At 42.1% G+C, this 25,234-nt stretch overlaps 1 protein-coding gene across 8 annotated transcripts in view; it reads right to left on the reverse strand.

The window, feature by feature from the left end:
- The window catches only part of PCNX1 (pecanex 1), an 86,745-nt gene extending 69,350 nt beyond the window's left edge, over positions 1-17,395 (reverse strand). For 7 of the 8 annotated variants that reach the window (XM_082760935.1, XM_082760934.1, XM_082760938.1 and 4 more), the window contains exons 1-4: positions 17,100-17,395; positions 9,073-9,281; positions 3,156-3,261; positions 254-299 (exon numbers count right to left, since the gene is read on the reverse strand). In XM_082760935.1, the coding sequence (XP_082617061.1) occupies positions 254-299; positions 3,156-3,261; positions 9,073-9,281; positions 17,100-17,252 (514 nt within the window). In that variant the 5' untranslated portion in view covers positions 17,253-17,395. Of the gene's footprint in view, positions 1-253; positions 300-3,155; positions 3,262-7,309; positions 7,367-9,072; positions 9,282-17,099 lie in introns of those variants that run through there. The other variant, XM_082760939.1, reaches the window with a different exon arrangement.
- Positions 17,396-25,234: the final 7,839 nt, after the last annotated feature.

The raw sequence follows: 25,234 nt of genomic DNA on the forward strand, positions 1-25,234 counted from the left end.
GCTCACCATTTACAAGAAAAATAAAACCTTGCAGGGAAAACAGCACATATCCTAGGATATTCTCTCCTAGTGTTTTAGGCACTTTATTTGTAGCTCCCAGGTAGCCTTTTTCCACTTCTTAAATGCTGTACTTACCTCCCCAAAAGAGTTTTGAGGGTAAACAAGGTAGTCAGTATTTGGAAACAAAGTAAACAACATTATTGGTTTGAAATGCTACCGCAAAGCGATTGTAAGTAGCAGCCAAAAATCTCACCTTTGATTGTTGCTGCTGTTCCCAGACGGGAGAACCCAGATCCAACCTAGAAACAGGGAATTACGTAGAAAGCCGTAAGCTTACAGGAATTACTCAACTGTTTCCTATTATGCGTGCATTTGTCTATACACCTAAGGGAGAGTTTTGAAGGCACAAAAGCTTCCAACAATAGCACAACATTGTAGAGTTGTTTCTGCCTCGGGATGTCTCCGCTGCAAACTGACACAGCAAGACATCTAATTATGCATCCAACTACCCCACCATTACTTTGTTTTACGATGAACATGCTTAGGGATTTTACTATGTTGATTTCAAAAACCACAATTTGTAATCTGGGAGTTTTCCTTGAAAATACCCTGTGTGGGGGAAAAAAAAATTACTAGTGTGGTGATACACTAATAACTGCTCTTGTGAAGCTGAACGTTCGATGCAGTATCCATGGTTGCCTAAAACACTCGAGGGAAATATCACCTGAATATGAAACTTCTGTTCAAATTTGTAAATACCACCTATTTAGAATACTAAATATTAGTAAATTAGATCAATTTAACCTAATAATTTTTCCGGTATCTTGCTCCTCCCTCTTTTTCCTGAAATTGCTGTTGTTTTCTTTTGAATGCAGTTTCTGAGTCCACAGAGTACAGCCACTTCAAGGCAAGTGAACTGCTTAGTGAAAGACTGCAGCATTTCTTGAATTATTCTTAGATATTAGTTACCACCACATTTTAAGTTTTATAATCTGATTTTTAGCCATGTTCAAAGGCCAATCAGCAGGCATATATCTCCTTATTTAAAAACTAGCTAGCAATTTAGGATTACAGTCTGCCTTTCTACAAACCTGCTATAATCTCTAGCAAGTATTTTGCAGGGCACTATGGATTACTTATCTCTTCTTTAATAGTATTTCCACTATCACCTCTCTCAAAGAGCTTTGATTGTCATGAAAAACAGCATAACTGTCATATAATTAAATCACTCAAACAGGATAAGCAAAGGGCATTCAAAGGCAGGCAATGAACCCCTGAGAAATTCAAAATAATAAATGGCAAATCAACTTGATTGTATACTCTTTACAATGCTGTTTTTCAGAAGTCCTTAATTCAAGTGACTCAGGGAAAAAAAGCATACATCTAATTCTACCTTAAATTTGCTGTACTTAAAAGAAATTTGAGCTCGTGTGCAGATTTTATTCAACCATACTACAGCAGAACAGCTTTGCTATGTGTAATACAGTAGAGCAGCAGAAGCTTGTTTAATTCATTTTCTTTACTACACTGTCATGCACATTTTTAGTTAGTCATTTTGCTATATTTTAACATTTTTCCCCTTCAGTAATATGCCTTGCCTTCAGATGCTACAGATGAATGCAATGCATCAGCACATGAAAGTTGAACAGAACTCAGCTGCTTACTGTTCACATACCCTTCTGATGCTGCAAATTCAGTCACATGGGACTAGCAAGCACTGATTTCTATCAGTAGCTTTACCTGTGTTCTAGCATCAGCATTAAAACACACAGCAAAGAACACAGATCTTAATACAGGAACATCAAAACTGTTGAGTGTTGAAAAAGCTATTCCAAACAAAGCCCAGCCAAAGAAACATGAACCTCAGTCTACTCATCTCGTCCCACATGGACCATCACCACCTATTCCTTTGAACACTACAAAACACTCACTTTCTTCAAATGAGAAAAATCTCTTAGAGCCGATCTATGCTGTGTAACAAAGCATTATGCAGCTAAAACATCAACATCAGCATAACACTAGACTGTGTACTGCTTGAGCACAGAGCTAATTAGAAGGACTCAATGTTGTAATACCAAGCCAAGGATTTCCACTTGATCCAAAAATAGCTTCTATATCTTTAATACAACACTGCACTGCTCACTGTCAACATAATGTTACTGTCTGGCCAGTCAAATCAACTCACTCTTGAGGAGTTGGTAGAAGAAAGATGCCACAACTGGCTAAACATCACAAGCCAAATAAAAGGAACTGTACAGGAAGCACTGTACAAGTCAAATGCATACATCTAGCAGACATAATAAGGAAGCAGATCAGCTTCCCCAGTGAAACTGAAGACAAATAGAGCATAATGAAGATGCATTGCAACCTAAAAAGGCCAAGTTCCAGCCCCTCCATCTGGTATACAGCAGCCCCTATTTATTGCTTTCTTCCTGACCCTGAGTTATCAAAACAGTGAAGATTTTGCTAAGGCTATCAAAAAATTAGCAGTTTTAGTCTTTTTATTTCCACCAATATATCTTGCTTCATGCTCTATCAAATCAATGTTTTTAAATTGCAGACTCTGAACTGCCAGGAATAATGACTTTCAAAAACCAATTTAGCATGGCAAGAGATAATCAATAGGGCAAACATCTTAAGACTTAACAGAAGCCTCCTAAGAAATCAGCGCAACTGAAGTTTGCCAATAAAGTATCTAGAAGACAGATCAAACAGATGTAGGGGAGGGAAAACAAAGAACACAAGGATGAAGTTACAGTCTGAGCTATGCAGCGACTCGCTGATACCAAAACGATGACAGGATCCCATGACAGCAGGTCTTGGCATTTATATCTGACCATGCTCTGAGCCATTTTGATCTACTAAATCAGAAGAAGGCTAAAAGAGCAAAAAGAATACTTTCTGCTATGTTGCCACATAAAATCCAGCTATTACTAGAACAAACACGAAATGGGAATGAGCAAGAACTATGCAGCTGGGAGAATGGAGTTCCATCCCAAAAAAGCAGTTAAGCAGTACAGAAAGGTAGAGTTGCTGATCCTAGTACAATCAAAAAAAAAAGTAAAACTAAATTAGAAAAATATCAGCAAGGATTACACTACAGGTTGCAAAGCCAGCAGTACTAAAGCAGCAACTGTGAGAGCATTAATTCTTACCTGGTTGTTTGGATCTATTCCAGCATAAGAATTGCGTGAGCTACAGCCAACAGGAGGAGTGGCTTCTCGTATGAACTCTGACATCTCAATCCCTCCACCAGGGTCACTGAGAGAAAGATTAAAAATAATTAACCTACCAGTTAAACATAGAAAAAGTCTGTCTACACTGAGTAGCAATTCAAAATTTTTTTTTTTTTTTTTTTTAAACTTTTCAAATGTCAGGAGCTCAAATAAATCCCAGTTCTTTAGATAAATACTGCCAATGTGATGCAGAAACCTCCAGGAGAGCTGGAACACCTCATTACCTAGTACAGAAGCTGCTTGCTTTCTTGCAGCTTCACTGTCACTGGCCAGCACAGAAGTGTGAAGAATTAGGAACTCATACGTATTTGGAAATGCTGGCATATGGAATTCTCTCCCTGTCTACACGCAGACACACATAACTTTTGGATCATCTATCCAGAAGTGAATATCCAGAAATCAGAAAAAGTCCCAAATAAAAAAGCAGGGGAAAGAGTCAAATTGAAGGGATTTGCCATTATCCAGATGAAAAAGTTTACCTTAGACTGGACCTAGGAGCAAAAGTAAGGATGAGTTAACCAAGTAGCCACACGCTCTCAGTGAAAGTTATTGGAAAGGCACAAAGATAGAGGGCCTAAGGGCACAAGCCACTTCTTCCTACCAGGAAGAATTCTCCTTCAGAAAGTTGGCATGCCCTACCAAGAAACATTTTAAGTTGCAATACATATATTATATGTCCTAGTGATTTAACCATTTCAAGATTAATGAGTATTGATTTAAAAGTATTTTCTGGACCAACATCACCAAATTATAATTCACCATAATTCAGTTTGTTTTGTAAACACCTGCCTTTGACAAGAGCAAGCTGGGCCTGTGACAAGTCCACTCCAGCATTTTGCTGGAGAAATAATCCATGTCTGATCCTTCTCCCTTTGGAAAAGGAAACTAAAGATGTAACCCTGTGTTACTTCTGGAGAACGAGAAACAGACAGGAAGCACAGCAGGCCTTAGTTAATATACAGCTCGACTCATAGATGCAGTAAGTCCGACACGTAATAGCTTTTTTTTTTTTTAAACGCAAGAACATCAAGCTAGGGTATTATAAACTATGTCAATAGACTGAAGGACCTGAAACACAATTTATACCTTAGTATGACATTTCAAGCTGTTGTAATCTCAGAGAAAAGAGCACAATGTTGGGGCACAACCCTGGGAACCATTCCGGATCATGCAGAGGCCACTCAATCCCTAACTCTACAACCTGAATGTTCCTACATCAAAGGGTTAAAAACAGTCATCTCTGAAGTTCAGAATATATTACATTAGTAAAAAATAAGCCAGCTTAGGAGACAACCAGCCATGACTCAGCAGAACAATATGGTCCTGGTCCAAGTCCAGCAAATCAAAAAGAGTTACCATTTTGGTACAGCTCAGCAGCATGACATAAGCATGCTCTTATTGCTGATTGTTTACCAAGCCCTTTCTGACCTAATCTTATCAATAATGCTAAAGGAGAATCAGGTAAAAACAAAAAACACAAGATGCAGAATTCAGCTTAATTTCCATCAGCTGTAGCCAGAGAATGCCTTAAGTAAACATTTTAAGAACACTTAAGGGCATAATAAAAAGTTTAGTTTTAACTAAAACCTTCTTAAACACGTAAGTTCAGCTTATATTATGATCTCTACAGAAATAACATATAATGCCTTTCACAAATAAAAAATGAAGTTTCCTCCTCGTTTGAGTAATTTATTCAGAAACACTCCAAATGATAGTTAGGGACAAAGGGAGGAGGCAATTTTGTTTAAGAGTGAACCACCAGATATCAGCATAAGCAACAATACAATGCAAGAGGAGTCTATGCACAGCTGCTGTGTTCTGTGACAGCACACAGAAACTGAAGGATTAACAAGAGTTAGTAACAAACAAAACAGAAATGTCTGCAGGAACAAGCAGGAAGTACAGATTTCCAGGATTAACTATTGTACGCACAGAAGACTCCAAATGCCATTGTAGCCCACATCCTTAAGAGTCATTTCACTGCCAGCACAGTTGCTATTTGTTCCTGCTATCACGTCTTACAACCAATTTCTAACAGTTTGCTAACTTTATACCTTAGAGCAAATGGTTGCTTGCAAAGTGAAAAGAATAGTAACGAGACAGCAATGAAGTTACTACACAAACTGGTAAGCGTGAATAAATTATGTCCAGCTACCTGCAACCAAGATTGCTGCAGAGGAGGCATCCAGAGCCTGCACATTTACTACATGCAGCTATTTTATTCGTGTGTCAAACTGAAAGCCTTAAGAAGCTGCCAGCCTAAATTAATTCAGTTTAATACCTGACTTAGGCTGATTAGCTGAAGAGATCTGATGTTCAGACCATAACTTTCAGAGAGAATTTAGAACGAACAATTTTGATCTCAGTACAAAGCAGAAGGAGGGTTTCATTCTTTTCTTTTGAACATTTTCCTCTGCCCATAGAGCTCCTTTCCTTCCATCCTGCAGACCCATGAAATTGTACCTGAAATACATACGACTTCAGAATATACTGCCTTTAAGAAAGCATTCTCCATCATCTTCTGGAAGGCTGGGTGAGGGGAGTTAAAAACCCTCATTGTTAAAAATATCCTCCTCACTTTACTGTTTTCTGCAGGTACTTAGACAGCCCCGGAATGGGCCCGGTTAAAGACTGAGATGGACCAGACTTGACTAGAAAAATGAGGCCAGGCTAAAGGTAAAGTTGCTATTATATGAGAAGGATCACAGTGTGTACTGAATATGCTAGATCACAACAATTTCAAGTATTAAGAGACTTTTTCTTTAAAGCTTGAAGTAGTAGTTATAAACTCAAAAAAAAGCAAAACAACTCCGAGATCAAGAAGAGGTCTGCCAGGCACAGAAAAAATGCAAGGAGAAAAAAATAGAGATATAAGCAAGAGTTAGAGATTACCATTTTTTATTTTTTATTTTTTATTTTTTTTCCTTGCTCTACTTGTTTAAGCAGTGTATGCAACGCCAAGGCAATGAATTAAGAAACCACATGCTCCAGCTGCCAGTTTTCTTTTGGAGAAGTACATGTGAAATTCAGCTCTCCCACACTGACTGATGTCAAGGACAGCAACGTCTCCAGGTTAATGCTTTCTTTATCCTACTCTAAGTCATAGCAGTCACTGGCACAAGAAGCCATGTTCCTATCCTCAAATGCAAGACTACAAGTTAAGTGTTTTAAGACATCTATTTGGGTCCACTGATACTCTCTAACAGCTTACACTTGCACTGTTTCTCAGACACAAGATTAGGAGCCTGTATTCCCAATATTTATTTGGTTTATCGAAACCCCACACAAGCTGAAGCGTAATTAACACCACCCTGTCAAGTATGAAGTCAATCGTACTAGAAGTTACAGAACCAAGACAACAACTCAGTCCTATCTTTGAAGCACACAACCTTCTTTCAGAGATATTAACTAGAGAATTTCGAATTCACAAGGAGTATGAGAAATGGTAAACAATCACCTCTTAAGAAACAGCAAGTTGTTCTTTGCTTAACTAAGCTAGTGGGTTTTTTTTGAAAGATTAGAAACCCTCCTGAGTTTGATCCTATTCAGACACTAATGTGAACAGATGATAAAAAAGCAGACCACATAAGCCTCCAAATGACAGCACACCATTTTTGTCAGAAACCTGAAAGCACTATTTCACAGATAAACTTTTCTTCAGAATGAAAAAAGAATGAAAAGTTCTTAGAAGCTAAACAGAATCAACAATGCATTTTTGGAGCAGAAACTAATCCATCATTTAATTCCTCAAAAATATCAATAGCAATATCTGAAGTGGTCCCTATAAGGGTCTGTGTGGGGTGAAAAAATCTAGTACATCTTTGCAGACTGTATTACCCTATCTCCCTTATACCCTACCTATGCTAGGAAAGCAGAATTAAAACAAAAAAACACTACAACAAAATCCTATACACAGTTTCTTCAAAAAAGTTTTTCCCATTACTGTTCTGATTTAACTCCATAGTCTCAACATTCAAACCTCACCCTGTATCTCCTCTACTGGTTTGAATGTTACCCCAGTGTTCTTGTGAGCTTCCAGGCAAAGATTAGTATATACTGCACATCCCACTTACCAAAAAGTAACTCCGTAATTTCTGCATTGACCTTGTTCCCAGTTCTAGTTAAGAGACCTGAAAGTGGGAACAAGGATCATATAAAGTTAATGAAACTTTAGTTGGCAAGCAGGACACACAGAAAACTAACCTCTACGTCTGAGCTCACAAATGCTTATAGTGTAGTAACTTGGCCCACAATCACTGCTCCTCAGAAAAAAACAGAACTTCTGAAATATCCAAAACGTAATTCACGATACTAGAACAAGAAAGTTTATGCCAAGTCCTGGCAACTGTTTTGGAAGCAAAACCTACATGGCTTATAAAAAAATTACAAACCAAGGACCACATCTAAAACACACATCAGCAAGGTTGCATTCACACAGAACAGACCACTAGTTTACTTCCATGAATTTTATTAAGCAGAATCAACATTAGTATACATTTAGGCAAGCATTCTGCCAAAACAACTTAATTCAGTTTTAGTAGGGTGTATGGTAACCTCAATGGAGTCACAATTGAAATCAGCAGGTTCAGTTACCAAACACACAATGGAAAAAGGGTCAGGTTATAAAAGATTGATACAGCAAGTTACTGTATACCAGCTTTGAAGGAATCGAAGACATGGTTTTTGTGAGCAATACTAAGCTGAGAGCAGATACAGAAGAACTTAAGACCCATCCCTAGAGAAGCTACCCCTATGCACAGTGAAATCCTTTCCCTTCTATGCTAAAGATTTTAAAGAACACCACATGAACACTTCCTTTCATTAAGCCTAATACACAGGATAAGAGGCTTCTTTTAATTACATTTCCGTATAACATAGTGCCTCTATTTAAAAGTTTCAGAGGTTTGAGGTGTATTAATTTAAAACAAAAAAAAACATCAACACAACTATTTTAAGTCAAGACAGTCTATCAAATCCCTCACTCCAAAAACAACTCATAGGACCTGAAACTTGAAGAAAAGAGAAAGGTCTTTAAGAAGCTAAGAATTCAAGATCGATTTATTTCACATAGTCTAACTCTTAGGATGCCCTCAATTAACTGCAGCCAAGCAGAGGCCTGGATAACAGAGCTCACAACACATCCGCAGTCTGATCAGACTGGTTAGGCTGCCCTTGCTGATGAGTCATCTTTTGCTCTTCTCATTGACTGGTCAGAGGAGGGAAGCCTCTCTTTTTGCTGGCAACAGCAAAGATCTGTTGAAAGGAATCACCTCCTTCAGAAACATCACCGTCATTACTGAGCTGAGCAATTCCAGGATTTCTGAGTAGAGAGGACAGCGTTCTTCCAAAGAAAGCCTACAACTGGAGTCAAGCATTGCCTCTGATCTTGCTTTTGCAAAACTAAGCAAACTAAATCCAGATCAGATGTTACTTTTGGTGATAAAATGATTAGCATGTAGTCTTTGACAGCATGATTTTTAAAAACAAGTCTATTGTTGAAATAAGATTACTTGTTCTGGTTGCGTTCATTAAGTATTTAGCAACCTAATCAGCACATATTTTCCATGCTGTTGTTTCAATGCTTCCAACGCTTTCAATACTGTTCTAGAACTCCTCTGGGGGAAGAACCAGGAAATTAACATGAAGCCATCATTTCAAACCTAACACATAAGAAAGTCTGGTCTTTACGATTACACTTCAGCACTGAGGAATACAGATGCAGACCTCTGTGGTTCTGAAGGACTGGTTATTTCGATCACCATTCTGGTTACACATCTGATGGAAGTGTTTACTGCTGGAAACGATAAACAGTTACAAGCATTGGCAGACACCTTACCTGGGCCCATTGCTGTCTTTCCTCTTGGCCGAAACATTGCTTTGTTCTGTTTTTGCACCTCTGTCCATACGCTCAGTGGCATTCCTCTCCACAATTTCTCCCTCATCCAGCGCCCTGTGCAAGCGGTAATTCACCATCTTCAAAACGATAAAGAGTGCTGCTATTACCGGGCAGTAGACAGCTACTATCATCATGGAAGAAGGAAGGGCCTTTCAAAAGAAGAGCAGAAGAAGAGTTAGTGAATATGAGATCAAACGTCCATATGAATACATACAGCCACCTGGAGTTTAACAGTTTCCTTCATTCAGGAAATTGTGAACTTATTAAAAATTAAAGATAAAAAGCCATACACACACTATAAAGGTAAACCCTGCATGGAGATAATTAGAAGTCCAGCAAGATTTTTAAAAATCTTGGACTACAAGATACCAAAGCACCACAGTAGCTTGCTAAGTAGACTAACCACTCATGTTTGAGAGCCAAATTTAAGTCTCATTCTTGTTCTCTGTTGGGCTGTGGGACCAAGACTAGGAGATCTACAGCTAGCATGATTTTTATGTCACCATATTTTCAATTACTTTTTCTAAGTAAGAGGGAGAGATTTTAAGCAACTTGAAGACTAAGCTAAGCACAGAGTGAGACTTTGTTTTAGGGCTAGCACACAATATCAATTCCATTTTTTGGAGAAAAAAAAAGTGACAGCATGGTGGATGGGAGAAAATTGCTCAACTACCCCAACTAGATGTTTTAACTTCGCTTGTCAGCTTCCAACAGCTACTCTTGCATGACGAGATATGGATCAGTCACAAAAGGCTAGCTTTCCCCTACCTGCATACAAAAGAGGTCTGTTTACATTCATGGCTCACACTTTGAAGCAGAAGCCCACATCAGCCTGCAAGACCACATGCTACAAGGCGCATTTGTACTCGACCATTACATGCCCAAGGAAAGGCAGCCAACGCAGATCTTCTGAAGAGAACTTTTCAGCTGTGTCAGAGGTGGCCAAAAGCCATACAAATAACCTCAGTCCTAAATTCAACTTAGGAAATTCCACTTAAAATTAAGACTTCTCACACAGCTTTTGCTGAGACCCACCAGGCTTTTACAGATCAGTCACTTCAGCAGCAGACACTAAGCGCAGCCTGAGAGCTGTTGGAGAAGCGTTCAGGATACTGGTCAAGCTCCAGTTTTCCCTTCAAGGCTTTTACCTTTCTAATTCACCTTTTATTTGCATTTATAGTTTTGCCACTTCATTCGCCCAGTCGCTAAATGAAATGAAGTATTAATTCTCAGATGCCACCCACAAACACACCTTGTTCCTCACAAAAGCAACACCAGGTTGGGTACTCAAATATTCTGCTACATCACTGTCCTTTACCCTGCTGCTAGTACAGTTTCATATCACATTCTGAACATTTAAGCCTATATACAGACAAATGACAATAGGAATTGAACAGTATTTGTTATCCAGCACAAACATCAACTCAGCAGAAGAGAAGAATAAGTAAGCTGCCTTTTTAGACCTCTATTTTAAGGTTAAGCCCAGCTTGTTTCATACATCTCTTCACCCTCCCTTATAACCCTCAGCAACTGAGGGGTCTTTATGGCAATCAAAGGCCCATGCACGTGCTGCAGAAAGGGAACATGACCAGAAAGTACGACAGAAAGCCCTCTACATCTTGCACATTGAGCTAATTTTAGTCACTTTTGACAGAGATGTGATTAAAACATTAGTATTTCTACATATTCAAGAGAATGGCCTGAAAGAACTGGAAGTCGTTTGAGCTGGGAGTTTAGCAAAAACACTGTTCGAAGAGATATCTAAATACAAAATACTGTAGTAACAAAAGGGGTAAAGGAATAATTATTCCTAAATACTGCACCAACTGTTGACTTCAGAACAAAACCAATCCCTAATCTGGTTGCTGACTTTCTGGCAGGAATCAAAACCAATCAATCAACACAACATTTCCCAAACCAAGCAAGTATAAATAATTGAGTCTAGAATCTATCAGGGGGGAGGTTACTCGTTACGATTTCTTTTCTTAAAGAGATCAAGTTTAACCCACATCCCATCCTCTAAAACAAGTCAACACCTAATACAGCATTTGAAAGGGGACAGGCAAACTAAGCTGAGGTATGCTGACTTCGATGTTGCCTGCCATGGTTCATGCTGAGCTGGACAAGACCCCATGGATAGGGAAAGATTCACTTACCAAACACCATCTCAGGAGGAGAAAGAGGAAACAAAGACATACAAAAAAAGGCATCAATAAGCAACCAGGAGCCGCAGCGATGCTAACGGCTTCTATAACCCCTGGAGCAACACAACAAGGGTTTCCTCCAGAAACGCAACGCTTCAGAGGCAGCTAGCTTTCTGCAAGCACGGGCAAGCCCATTAACTCTGGCAAAATGTTTAATCTTCCTGTACCTGCTAAGCCGTCTGCTACCAAATCACAAACACGAGTTCGATTGGCCTCTCTTTTACAAGCGCCCACTGTTCAGAAGCCATTTCTGCAATCAGCTTAACACTACGTGACCAAAGTTAGTCCGTAAGAGACAAGCCTATACTTTCTAGCTATCTGGAGAGCTCTTAAATTTCTTTTCCTCCTATCCATCAGCGGCCAGGTCACACACTGTATCCAGGTTATCCTGTGAAATGCAAGATCTATGATCCCTTTCTGCAAAGGAAAGCTTTGAGAACAAGATACAAAACATGGAAAATGAATGCAACTTGCATCAAACCCAACAAAGATTTAAAGGGTGCTTTTTCCTCACATCCCATTTCCACAGGACTTCAGAGTGTTCAAAATAACACAATAAATTAACTCAATATTTTTCATTCTTTGTATGTATTAGGACTTACTCCTCTCTGGATAGGATGTATATTCTGGGAATAGAAGAAACTTGAGCATGTCCAGCATTGTTTGCTCTCTGATCGTAGCTCAGCTCAGCCTCATGCTGTGGCACAGCAGCACTACCCGTGGTACCAGCAACTTCTCTGCATCCTAGCCTCGAGAGGTAGCTTTACTTCACCTCAACCTAAACCACTGGTGCCTTCCCTGTTCTTCTTTGCCAAACTTATAAACACCCAGCTTCCATTTGGGGTCTTTTCTCCACAAGCCACGGCTACTTAAAATGACATTACTGCACCAGGGGAGGTTTAGATCAGACATTAGGAAGAATTTCTTCATGGAGAGGGTGGCCAAGCATTGGCACAGGCTGCCCAGGGCAGTGGTGGAGGCCCCAGCCCTGGAGGCATTTAAGAGACATGTGGATGTGGCACTAAGGGATGTGATGGCACTTGGTAGTGCCAGTCAGTTAAGAGTCAGCTTTGAGGATCCTGAAGATCCTTTCCAACCTAATATAACCGTAGTGTAATTTACGTAGTATGTGACATTTTACCCCATTTGCTGAGACCAGTGTAAGTGAGTATCCTACACAACAGGATCGTCAAGATTGTAATAGGAATGCTGAAGTCCTGTAAGTCTCCAGCTAGCTCTCACTGCAGTTGTTTTCATGAGAAATTTCACAAGCATTTTTACTGGGCCCAACAGACTAAAATCCTCAGGTTATAACTAGTGAGTGCCTGCTAACAAGCTCTAGGTCTGTACCTGCTGCAGTATTTCACAGAAACACTCCTTTTACTGCACATCACTAAGGACACTTTCATTGGCACCAGAAGAAAACAGACAGCAAACAGCACCAGTCGCACCTGAAGCTCTAATAGGAGAAAAGAGAGCTAGACATGACCATACAAAAACTGCCTGCTTTAATTACATTCTGTTGAAAACATCAGCCATCCTGTGTTTGAACAAGTCAAATAAAAAATTAGATCAACTCTAAGCTAAAAGTATTTCCCTGTACCTTAAAGGGAAGTCAAGTTCTGTCAAGAACACGGGGTGGGGAGGAAAGCAGCAGGGCAGACACCAGCTTTCTAACACCTTTCCCTCAGCATTCACTTTCAAAATTTATACCTTTCAAGACAACTTATGAAATGCATACTGATATATGTGGACTCTTATCTCAGAATAATCAGTTATTTCAAGACTGGCTACTCTGGCTTTCATCTTTCCCCTACATGATAAAAACTATATACACAGAGCAGAGCACTGCACCCCATTTTTACTCTCTCCTATTCTAAAGCACACATTACAAGGCATGATTTGGGTGTGATCTTAAACTAAAACTGCAAGTCTGCTGTACTATCACCTCATTGTCAAGGAAAAGCACAGTCCCACTCCCTGCAGCAGGCTACTCACTCCCCTAGGCAGGTAGGAAGAAACCCGTAACTGGCAACCAGTGGTCTACTGCTGCACCTTCCTGAAACACCTGAGGTTTAATGCAAGGGAAGTAAAACTTGTTGGTCAGATAAATAAAGAGCAGTGAACAAAGTTAAGATGCAGCAGTGCACAGTTCTGAGGGGTAGGGCTGTCCTTTCTGGAAACAGAGGCTGCAAGGCCATCTCAGCTGTGCCACAGCACGCCCTTTGTGGCAGGGTGGGTGGCAAACACCTGAGCACTCCTAGACATCAGATGTCAACCTAGAACAGAGCAGAAGCCTCAGACCACCAGTCACAGGGCTTTAAAACACTCCCATTTAAACCACAAAGGTGTCTGTACCTTGAGTCACCATTTCAAACACAGAAGTGCCAGGAAACAGAGGAAGTTCCACCTCATCACAGCTTGTGCTGCACTTACGAAGAATCAAAGGCAACTTTATGGATCTTCTCAAGACACATCCAGCTTTAGCTAGGCACCACAGATAAGATGAAGTTTCCCAATTACTTGGGGAATAGAGGTGTAGGTGTTAGCTGTTAAGAACATTCATAGGACTCTCTCCCAGTCCAAATCAGATTGGAAGTCCTTATGTAAGCGACATCAATCAAATATTCATCTAACTATAATAGTTGCCTTGTAAAATGCTCTGAAGTTCCAGCATTTTAAGGCCAGTATTTTACAGACACAATCATAATGGAGAAGAGGAAAGATGATCCAGAAACAGCAGATCTGTCACCATTTGTTTATGAACAGCCAGAGCCCTGAGGAACTGCTGCTATCTGGAAGCACGTTCACTTACAAGTTATCCAATTTTTGACTGAAACTTGGAACGTACAAACGAAACCTGTACTAGCCAAGACACTAGATGTGGCTTAGAACAACGTGAGATACAGGGGTTCTCATCACACATCCAGGTACTCGAACTCTCCATTTAAGAAATGACACTTATCTCAGGGAACTCTTCTAGAGAAGACTTTCACACGAAGCTGCATTTGCATGACCTACTCCTATAGCTATGTACACAGGTCAGGAAATCAGAAGTCTTAAGTGAACTCTTGTGTAAATGCGCCTGAGAGACGAGCTGTGTAGGTACGAGCCCATCACCCCAAGCAAGGTACGCTCCTGGCTCATCATCAGCCCCTGGCAAAGTTCCCCAGGTGCGGGAGCCAAGACTTCGCCCCCTCCTGCACACGTGGTGGGGCCGGGACAGCATTCCGGCCGGGGAAGCCTCTGGCAGCCTCCTCCCCTCTCCTCCCCCTTGCAACACCGGTGCACAACATCGGCCTCTGGATTTAGGGCATCTTTTTGCAGTGCCACCACTGTATTTTGCAACCCAGCTGTGCAGTCTCCTCATGTTCTGGCATATTTTCGTCTCCCAACCTGAGTTTTGGTTTCATCTAAAACCAGGGACCAGCTCTTATGACAGAAACACAGAACAAGAGCATCCTGATCTGTAATACCGATACATGGATGCATCTGTTTGTCTGCTCTCCTTCACCGAGGGTACAGACCACAGACTTCCATGTGTCCAAGCTCAGAAGGCAGAAAAAAAACAGAGCAAGGAAAAAAGGCTAGCTGAATTTGGCTGCTAATTCCTTCAACTGGTTAGCACCTCGCGTTAAACCCATCAGCCCTATGAGCACTGGCAAACACAAGCCAAGAAACACACAGATACACAACAACTTGGTAACCACAACTGCTACCAAATTCTATTCTGAAGACAGGGGACCAACGGGCTGAATGCACAGATGGAAGATTATCAGCGCTTGGTGCAACAAACCATGTCTTTATGGTTTCAAAAGTGCATCTGAATTGCCAGAGTCAAAAAAGATCACGTTCTGATCCTGTTTGGGAACAAATAACACTTGGAAGAAGTGATTAGCTTCATGTAAGGTGCATTCAGTCTTGAGAACCCGTTACTGGCTAAGTTCTGAAGGGATTCTACTGCCTTTGTTTTACTTGAACAACTTGGAACTATCTACACTTCCTGCTGCCCTCGTGCACCAAAGCAGCACTCTGGTCTTGGAATTCCTTACGTGAGGTAGTTTGATATGGAATGTAAGACCTGCCAGCATGTTAGGTCTTTATATATACTTTATTTTTTAAACACACAGGGTTGTCTGCCAGCAACAAGTCATTTGAAGCTAGCTTAGAAACTCCCTCCTACACAGCAGTGAGCCACACTCAGAATTCAGATTACGATTACCTAAGACTTTTTAGCGACTTCTGCTTATTTATGTATGTCCTACAGCTATGCAACATTTACCCCTTTTTAGCCTGACAAGAAGTTAAGAGATGCTAAAGGACTAAGATGACCATCACTGTTCTGCCTGTTTAGTTTATGTCTAGACAACACTTAAACTGCAGAGGGTGGAAAGAGGGAAAACAGCCAAATATGATTCAATCTGCTTCAACTTGTGACTAATCTCCCTACTTTTTCTCAGGGAAGTTGGCACTTGTTGTTGCATCTTTAACTTGTCCAGAGCTATGAAGCAAGAGAATTTCTCTGACCTCAACAAAACCTGAAGCAGCTTGCTTTTGCTCATCTTTTCCCTGTGCACAGGGAAAGAAACAAGTTTAAGCAAACACTGAAGTTTACCCCATACTACGAGCAACCGAAACCCAACTGCTGCTTCGAGAGCAGCAGGAGATCCCAACACTGGTCTGGATTTATCAGCTGACAGCAGACTGGCATGTTAAATAAATCAGACCCTCCTCAAAAGTCTCCTGCCATGCAGCACATAGTTCACTTTACCTTTATAAGCAGCCTTCAGTGCAAGGTAGCACTAACTACCTATTCTGCTGTGCTAACAAACTATTTTGCCCAAACAGAACAGAACTACTTCTGAAAAAGCTGCATTTGAGACCAGGAGGTCTCTCTCCTTCCCATCTTCAGCGGAACTCTGAGTAGATACAGATTCTCAGTTTTTATTGCGGGTGGATCTGCTTAGTGGAAAGTTTTATCTAACTGTTGTCACATCAACTTTGGTTTTAAAAGCAGTTTGTCTCAGCCTGCGGTTTCCTTGCCAGCAGTCTAAAGTTTTCAAACAAAAAGCCTTGGAGCTACCTTTTCCAAGACACAGCAGTATGAACTCAGAACTGCACGGGCCTGTAACCTCCTCTCCCACAGTAGCTAATTCGCAGCATTTCACATTCCAGATGTAAATATTGCTTTTTTCACAAAGCAAACACCAGGCCCAAGAGCTCTAAGCCTTCACAACTGCGCTCGTGCGGAGTTTTTCCTCTGAGGTGTCATTTGCTAGCTCATATTTTTTTACAAGGCAGTTTCTACTTTATGTTCCCAGAGCCTCTGGACCTGGCAGATTTGCAAACTGCGTTCTGTGTCACGCCCAGGACGGGTCCCATCACACCCAAAATGATCACATTGTTCTAACGAGAAACCTGAGGCGAAATATTAGTACTTTAAGTTATGTACAACACAGGAGGGGCAACAGAAAGAAGCCTCCTCCTGCCACAGCTGGCTGCACCCTTCCTGAAGCCAACTCCACACACCGGGAGCACTCCTAGCTCTGAAGGTCAGCGCTTTTAATCACCGCGATCCCAGCACCGGGTACGTTTAACGCGAAATCACCCCCAAAACGCCGGGGCCGCCCCGCAGCCGGCACAAGCGGGGATTTCTCGCGCTGCCCGTCCCGAGGGCCGGCGGCTCCGCCAGCCCCCGCGGGCAGGGCTGAGGCCAGCAGCCCCCCGCCGCGGCGCGGCCCCGCTCCTCTCCGCTCCGCTCACCATGTAGAGGGTGAAGGGGAAGCCGAGCAGGAAGAGCCACAGGTAGAGGTGCAGCGCGTTGACCCCGGCGCCCTGGTGCGGGTCCTGGTACCAGCCGCCGCTCAGCGCCGCCCACACGCCCTGGCGCAGGATCTGCAGCACCTGCGAGCCCATGGCGGCGCCTGCTCCGCCCGCCGGGCCCCGCTCTATCCGCCCTGCGAGCCCGGGCAGAGCCGCGCACCGCCCGCGCTCCGCGACAGCCCGCACGGCCGCAAGCGCCGCCGCCGCCTCCCCAGCAACGCCGCCGCCATCTTATGTCCGGGCCCCGGGCCGCCCGCCCGCCCCCGCGCCGCCGGCAGCCCGGCAGCCCTTGCGGAGGGGGCCGCACCGCGCCTGCGCACGGCCCCGCGCAGCGCCCCCCGGCGGCGCGGAGGGAAGGGGGGAGGGTGGTGGTGGGGTGAGGCCCGCTGGAAAACGGCCCTCACGGTCGGGCAGCTGGTTCTGTGAAATAAAAGAAAGAAAATCGCCTCCCCCTTCTGAAGTTAAAGGAAAATTACCTCCCCCTTCTCACTGCATGTCCATTTCCTGTCAGTACCACAGCTCAACAAGCGCCCAGAGTGCCTTGTCCCCCGCCACACAGCTCCTTTTAGTGTTCTTTTAGTGTTTTCAGCACACACAAAAGTCAGTTGGGTCCTTAATGCTCATCGTGCCCCAGCTCCTCAAGCTTCGCCCTAAATAAGCACATCCCCAACACTGCATCAGGTGGAAAGGAAGATTAGGGAAGGGGGGTTGATAGCACCACCGAGCACTTCACAACCTACAGGTACATAGTGCTGAAGATCCTTCATTAAACGACTTGATTCCAGTCATGTTTTGGGAAAACTAGTTTTAAAGGCACATTATTATACCATCACTCCTGTGGCAGAAGCCCCCCAGGTTCTGTCCTGAACCCCACCCAGCCCCTCTCCCCTCCAACAGGTATAAGGCCAGGAGCTCATCCCCCCTAACGAGGAGGAATTGCAGTGCAAAACACCCAAACACGCAGCCATGACTCACAGCGAGCACACATTTGGACCCGTGTTTTCAAGAGACTGTGCTACTGGCACAGCCCGCGTTTTCCTCCCCAACAGCTAGCTAACCAATGGCAGCATCTGGCTATTCTTGGAAAACCAGAAGATAGAAGCGACTGACTCAAAACAGATGTAGTTGATCTATTTTTTTGTTTGTTTCCCCAGCAGGGGAGTAGGCAGAAGGGATGGACACAAAACCCCCAACCATATCGGTTCTCTTCTCTGTTATTAACAAACAATTTTGATCTTTTTTATTCAAATATTGTATTTCTGAATAAGTGGCTGCTCATGGTATTTTGCAGAGGAACTTAAAAAATACTGTCTAATGGTGTGGAAATCTGAAAGGAAAAAAGGATGTCAGAGGGGATGAAAAACAAAACAAGAACCAGAAAAACTCACAGAAGATTGTCATGGGTGAGGAGAAGGTATTCCCTCTGTTGGGAACAAAGCCAATTGTGACAAGCATCATTTACAGTAGACTCAGAAGAAAACAGAACTATGAAGCCTATATTTCAATAACATCATTTGCCAAAATACCTTTTAGAGTTACAAACACAGCTGTTAAAAGATGGAGTTCTTAGGATGTGTTACCCATAAATACACTGTGATAATGTAACCATCAGGATTACGAAGCGTTAGTTCTTCCAGCTGCTGTTTCATTAACGTTACATAAAAGCCATTCACCTTCTCCACAGAAAGGAGGAAAGAGGGATAACGTTCATTAATAATGTGCCTGAAGGCTGCACTAAATGCTGTAAAAACCTTTATACTTCTCTTTAGGAGCCATTGATTGAATTTGGAGAGATTAGCCTCAGCCTTACAGTAATGATTCACGTTAAACAGTATTCCTGTGTGAGAAGATGGAATTCCCTAACCCTGCTCCTAGAATATTACTGGCTCTACCCTGATCCACAGCAGCATAACCTAGTTTAATAGAGACAGCCCTGTTCAAGAGAACTGGGTCCTGGGAATATTTAGTCTGAGTCCAGTAAAATAAGCCAGAGAATCTGACATGCTTGAGAGGACAATTAAATTTCATTGTTTAGCCACTTAAATGCAGGCAGGCTGAAAACATTAAGACACAAGATGGGAAATAATATTATTGGAATCCATCCATGCCTGAAGGTAAAACTGATAATGAGGCCAGATGTAGGCAGCATCATTAACAAAGCACAAAAAAAATCATGACTAGCTTTTAAGAGAAACAAACAAACTATCTTGCAACAGCAGTAGACTCAGTCTATGCATTGAATCTCTGCAATACAGCAAATAACTGGCTTGTCTTCTGTACCCTACTTTAGCCTTACAATATTTCTTTAGGGTGATGGATATTACTCCCTGTACAAGAAAAAGAACGTACTCTAGGAAAATTACAACTCAATGTTGGTGAAGAACATGTGATTTTTAGATAAAATATTTAAAAGGGGGCATTAAGTCAGATGACTGGAGAGCAACCTATTTTTAATCCAGCATTTCTTTTATAATTTAGTATGCCCAGACTGAGGTAAAGAAGTCATTTTGCTGCATAAGCCAGTGGTACACAGGAGGATGACGACTCAAAATTGCAACTGTTATTTTGGCCAGATAATAGTCCAGTTTCCTCACATTCTCAGCATATGCACACAATCAAGTGCCCTCCTAACATATGCAGGCTATTTCAAAGACTTCTGCAGCAAATGGACATTATTGGTTCTCTTTGCATATGCCATCATAATACAGATGTGGCTGTTCGGATTTGGCCAGGGAAGAATAATCTGTTAATCACATGCAGCAATGTTTTTCTTTACTTCAAGCCACACTCCAGCGGACTGAAAGGGCATTTGCCAAATCAGGGCAGTACAATATGTGGTACACAGTACAATGTAGATTATACCAAATACTCAGATGAGGTGATGACAATTTCTTGACCAATCTTATAAATACACTTTTTTTCTTTTAGTGTATGATATTACTAGAATGGGAAGTTAATCAAGACTAACAAAACACTGGAATCTGCCACAGAAATACTTCAACGTGTTACCATTTCTAATAATAATATTGTAGCATGCTTTAGACTATAAGTAGCACTTCAGTCTCTTTTACCTTTGCATTCAAGGAACTTAAGCTTAGTATATCTTAAGGTAGCTTAGATATTTAGGACAAGAGGTGAAACCAAGTTAAAGTTTTACATAAATTGGGTGCAATTTTTTTTTTTTTTTTATGTCCAGAAACAAGCTTATGATTGGCACTTCCTTGTAATTTTCATTGAAGTCATCATCACAGTTTGATACCAAGCTGTAAGTAGCTAATCAAACAATCAGCAGAAAATAAGAAAAACACTGATTTACTCACTTTACAATTAGGACAGTTGGTACTTCTAGTCTCCATGTTGGGCACAGTGTTTGTTTTCAGATGAAGATTGACAAACTAGGCCTTTGTGGCTCATCACCAACTTTTATTTACTTCTCCCTATTGATTCCTTGTCTCAGGATCTATAGCTAGACAGCAATATTACAACCCCAACCTTCAGATCGTGCCGACACATATGTCTTTCTGTGGATTAGACACAGTATCCAAAGCTACAATTCTGACAAAATATAAAATTGAAGAAGACGAAACTCGATTCACCATGCAATTCATCAACCTAGGAGAGAAACGTATCTAGCTTTTGATTTCTTGAAGAAGCAGTAGTTAAAATATTTATTTGCTTCTTGGTCACTAGCTGTCTTTGCACAATTTTATGTCCTGATTTTATTTCCACCATTTGCTTGAAATTGCAACCTGGTTAAAAGGGGGCTTATCTGAACCCAGAGTATCATCATAAATGGCAATAAATGTGTTTTGTTCTTTCATATGAGAAATAAGAAGTAAGCTCATTTACAAGCATGATAGAAAGCAGAAAGTCATTCTACAATACTATTTGCTAGCCAGGTTTCACTGTAAGATAGTTTTCCTATAAAACCTGTCAGGAGTTGTTTGTTTTTTTTTTCTAGATTTGTTCTTAGTTATAGTAGAATAGCTTTCACCAACTGCAAGACTCCACGGAGTACATTGCCGTTATGTTTACATCTGGTAGCAGCTTATCTGCTCTTTTCACAGTTTTTAAGCAAACTTCTAAGCAAGAGCCAGATCTTTCACAGACCAGACTCCCTCCCTAGCAGCTCTGCTCCCCAGTTCACCAAAACTTTTAGTGAGAAGTCAAACCGGATTCAGTCTTACAAAGGGATCACATTGAAATCAGCCCTGTACACTACTCCAACTCCCAGCTGGAACATAGCCCCTTCAGAGACCCCAGAAGAAGCATACACTTTCTCTAGCATTTCTGTGCAGATCAGGCAGGATCTACCAGCAGGAAGGTTACATGCCAGGAGACCTCCTCTCCCTGCTGTGCTGGCAGGTTATTATTCTCATCACGAAGTGCAGCCCCAGCTGCGTGCCAGGGTACAGCCTGCACCCACCTGTATCACGGTCACCGTACAACACACTCCCAGGTCCAGCTGCCCTTCCAGGAGGCACCCTCTCCAGACAGACGCGGGCACACATCACACCATTCCCTCTCCCTCAGGGTGAAAGAACACCCTTCTTCCCCTCAAATACCAAGAAATGGGAAAAAAAGTGTCATTTCCCCACATACACACACACACCTCTATGACTAATAGGGCTCTCTGTAGTATTTCACAGTGCTGCTTGGGGAGAGATCAATACAGTTAGTGAAGGATGCTAATTGCTGGCCTGCAAACAGCTGAACCACGAAGCTCACTGTGCTGTTAATCCTGCCCTTGCAGTTTGTCTCAGCTGCCTGCTGCACCTTTCCAGTATGTAAGCTCTTTTCACACACTCTGAGCCCCTGTGGTTTTCTCAAAACAAAATACAGAGACCAAAGTGAGATTCTCCCCTGAAGAAGAGCTCCTACATCAGTTTTTGTTATCAGGGAGTGCAGAAAAGCAGAAAATATTTAAAATTAGACTCACAGAGACCAAAAAACTCTGTAAGAACTAAGAAAAAAAGGAATTTTTACTAACATGTTGATAGCAACCTTTTGTAACTTGCTACTAGAATAACACTATCTCCATCTCCCCTCCTTTCCCCTTGCCAACTAGAAATTCCCTCTATATACCTTTTCAGCAGCTAGGTGGGCCCCAGGCTCGTTATGCTAACCTCTTCCAGCTGCTTCAACATGGTTGAAAAATCACTTTGAATGGCTTAACGCTCCCATTGCTAGAGACAGAGTGCAGTTTGAAGAGGTTTTCTTCCTAAATTTCTTCCTAGGGATGGTTCTGGTAGCGTTTCTTGCAAGAAAATTGTGGCAGTGTCCACTTTCATATTACGGGGCCTAATTCTGTGAACGTGTCCATGCAGAAGTCACACAGAGAAGTGTCATCAGTGTCCCAGTGACTGCAAGGTCTCTGTGAACAAAGAGGCATCTGCTGGCCTTACTGGTACAAGAATTGCCTAAAAACGCCATGGAGATGAAGCATAATAAACAAGGCTAAAATTAGAAAATCCAAACAGTAAGCTGACAGTATTTTAGCAGCATTTATACCACATTCTTTAAAGTACAGCACAGCGGTGCCTCACTGTAAGAAATTTCTCCCAAACAATGATTCACGATACCACTGGGATAAAATTCTAATTAAGATCTTTGTTTGCAGTTAAAACTCTCTGTCTGAAGTACAAAGCTCTCATAGCATGAGGATGAGTCCACCCAAGACCATTTTCTCCATTTAAAGGATTTCCTCTCTCTCGTGGCTCTTTTTAGCCATTTCTCTAAGAAAGTTGTTCCTATAGAATTGGTGGGTCCCAGCCTAGGAAAGGGTTTCAGTTTTAAACCAATTGTCAGAAGGGGAAAATTTTAAAATTAAATTAAATTAAATGCCTATGAATTTTGGGGTAATGAAAAGAGGCCAAAATGAGGGCCCACAAAGAGGCAGTGTGGAGAACAGTCATAAAATGGCTGTCTTATCAACAGGCATGTAACTTCATGTTATCCACAGCACGGATTATGTCATGCACAGCCAACAGGCTAAAAATACGTGGACAGAGAATGTGGGGTGGGGATATTATTGCAGGGAGCTATGGAGGAAGCCATTACTTTGTGGGGAGGCCCGGGAAGAAGCTGAGCATAACGCGCACTTATGGGAGCTGAGGAAATCTGCAGAATGAGTGGCATTGCAGGGCAGAAATGTTGTAGGTTCATGGTATTAGGAACATAAGTCACAATTTCACTTGACTGGATTTCATACGAGCACAAGGGCCTGCTCAGGCAGATTAGTTCCGAGGCCCTGATGCCTCGGCAGTTTCCCTGGATCTCTCTTAGATTTCAGCTTCATTCTGAATAAACAGAGCACTAACTTTACATTTCTGTCTGATTTCAACGCCTTTACCAACTGCGTATGTAAGGCTCCTCAGTGAATACAGCCTTGTCTGAAGTGGAATATGGCAGTGACTGTGTGCTTTAGTAGGAGGTGTGAAGAATAATTTTGACATTCGAGACTATTGGAAACAGTATGTAATTCATTGCCTTGAGATGGAATGAGGCCATAGTTAACAACCTGAATCTGAGAAAAGAACTACAGGATCTCAGTCTGAAATCCCTTTCAGAAGGTAGCATCTTTAGTCACACACCGCCTCATCACCAATATAGGTCAGCCTCCGAAAAAGCAGTGCCATTTTTTGAGCAGCCAGGTTTAAATTCCCAGAGACGTCTTATGATTTATACTGGCATGAGATCTCAGCCGCATCACAAAATCTGCTCCTTCCTGTATTCTTTCTGTTCTCTGGAGGTCTCCCAGATGAATATTGAGCAAGTCCGACCTGCTTAGTGCAGAAGATCTGATGAAATCATCCCCTGAGGTGTTGTGACTACTATTTTTGCATTTGCTTGAATTGGCAATGCCTGAAGGTACCAGTTGACAGATTTCAGAATGTGAAAATGATTAATCTGGGGGGGAGTGCCCTGAAACACTGCCACTTTATGGCAGTTCTAACGTAACCTGCATTCCAGCAACCCTTTAAAGAGCTATTTAAAAAGAAAACCCATCTGAGCTACCCAGTGAGCAGCATTCCATGAATCACTGAAGCACAGACCCAGGCTGTCCCAGACAGTCGTGCCTTTTTCTCTAGGCCACATTTTCACTGAGCACTAGCTAAGGGAAGCCATCATCCTGCAGCCACACCGCTGCACAAACCAAGTGAAATCAGGCATAAGTACAGCAGAGCGAGGCAAGCCTGAAGGAGGTGTGATGAGAGCTTTATTAGGGAGGACATATGGTTTTTAAAGAAAGGGTCTTCGGCAGTCAGCTGGAGGTGGCATAATTACTCATCAGGAAAACAACAGCAGCTACCAAGACCTTCTCCCTCCCCTGCTGGCTGAATAGATTTCTTGCAGCCCTTCAGTGGGCAACTGGTTTTAACCTACCCTCTGTAAACAACATTTCAGATTAGGTTGATTTAGGAGGAAGCTCTTACTGTCAAACAAATCATATATATATACATACACATATATAAAACATATAAAACATATATACACACATAGTCAACTCAACTTCTTGCACCCCCTACTTTCAGACACCTTTTGGCTACAACCCAGCAAGATGATCCCTGTGAGCACAGAGCACACGTACTTGTTCATGTGCGCTCGTGCACGTACATAGATACAACACTTTGTAACCTTTGTAACGGTGTTAATACTGCAAGCCTTTTCTTGGTACAGAGGCAAGCCGGTGGGATGAAGCTCAGGCTGTTCATTCCTCCTCTATATTTGTTTGTCACATGAGATTGTTCCCCGCTTCGTATCAAGTAGCGGTGGCGTGTACAGATCAGAGAACCGCAAGCAGGTTCATTCCAAGTCTTGGCCAGCCAAAGGGTTTTCCTACAAACACTACTTCTTGGTCCATCCCCACAAGAGACGCTGTGAGAGGGCGTAGCTAAAAGGGAACAACCCTTGGCAGAGTTCCTTCCTGACCATTTGCTCAGGAATGAGGGATGCCCATCATGGAGCAGCTCGTAAATCTTTTATGGCAAATTCCTCGGGATTTTCAGGCATCCAGAGGGATCTGTGTTTCCTGAGGCCACTTGTAGGGATGCCTTGTGCAGCTGCCAGGCTCT

This window comes from Aythya marila, assembly GCF_965140915.1.
Source record: "Aythya marila genome assembly, chromosome: 5".
NCBI lineage: Eukaryota > Metazoa > Chordata > Aves > Anseriformes > Anatidae > Aythya > Aythya marila.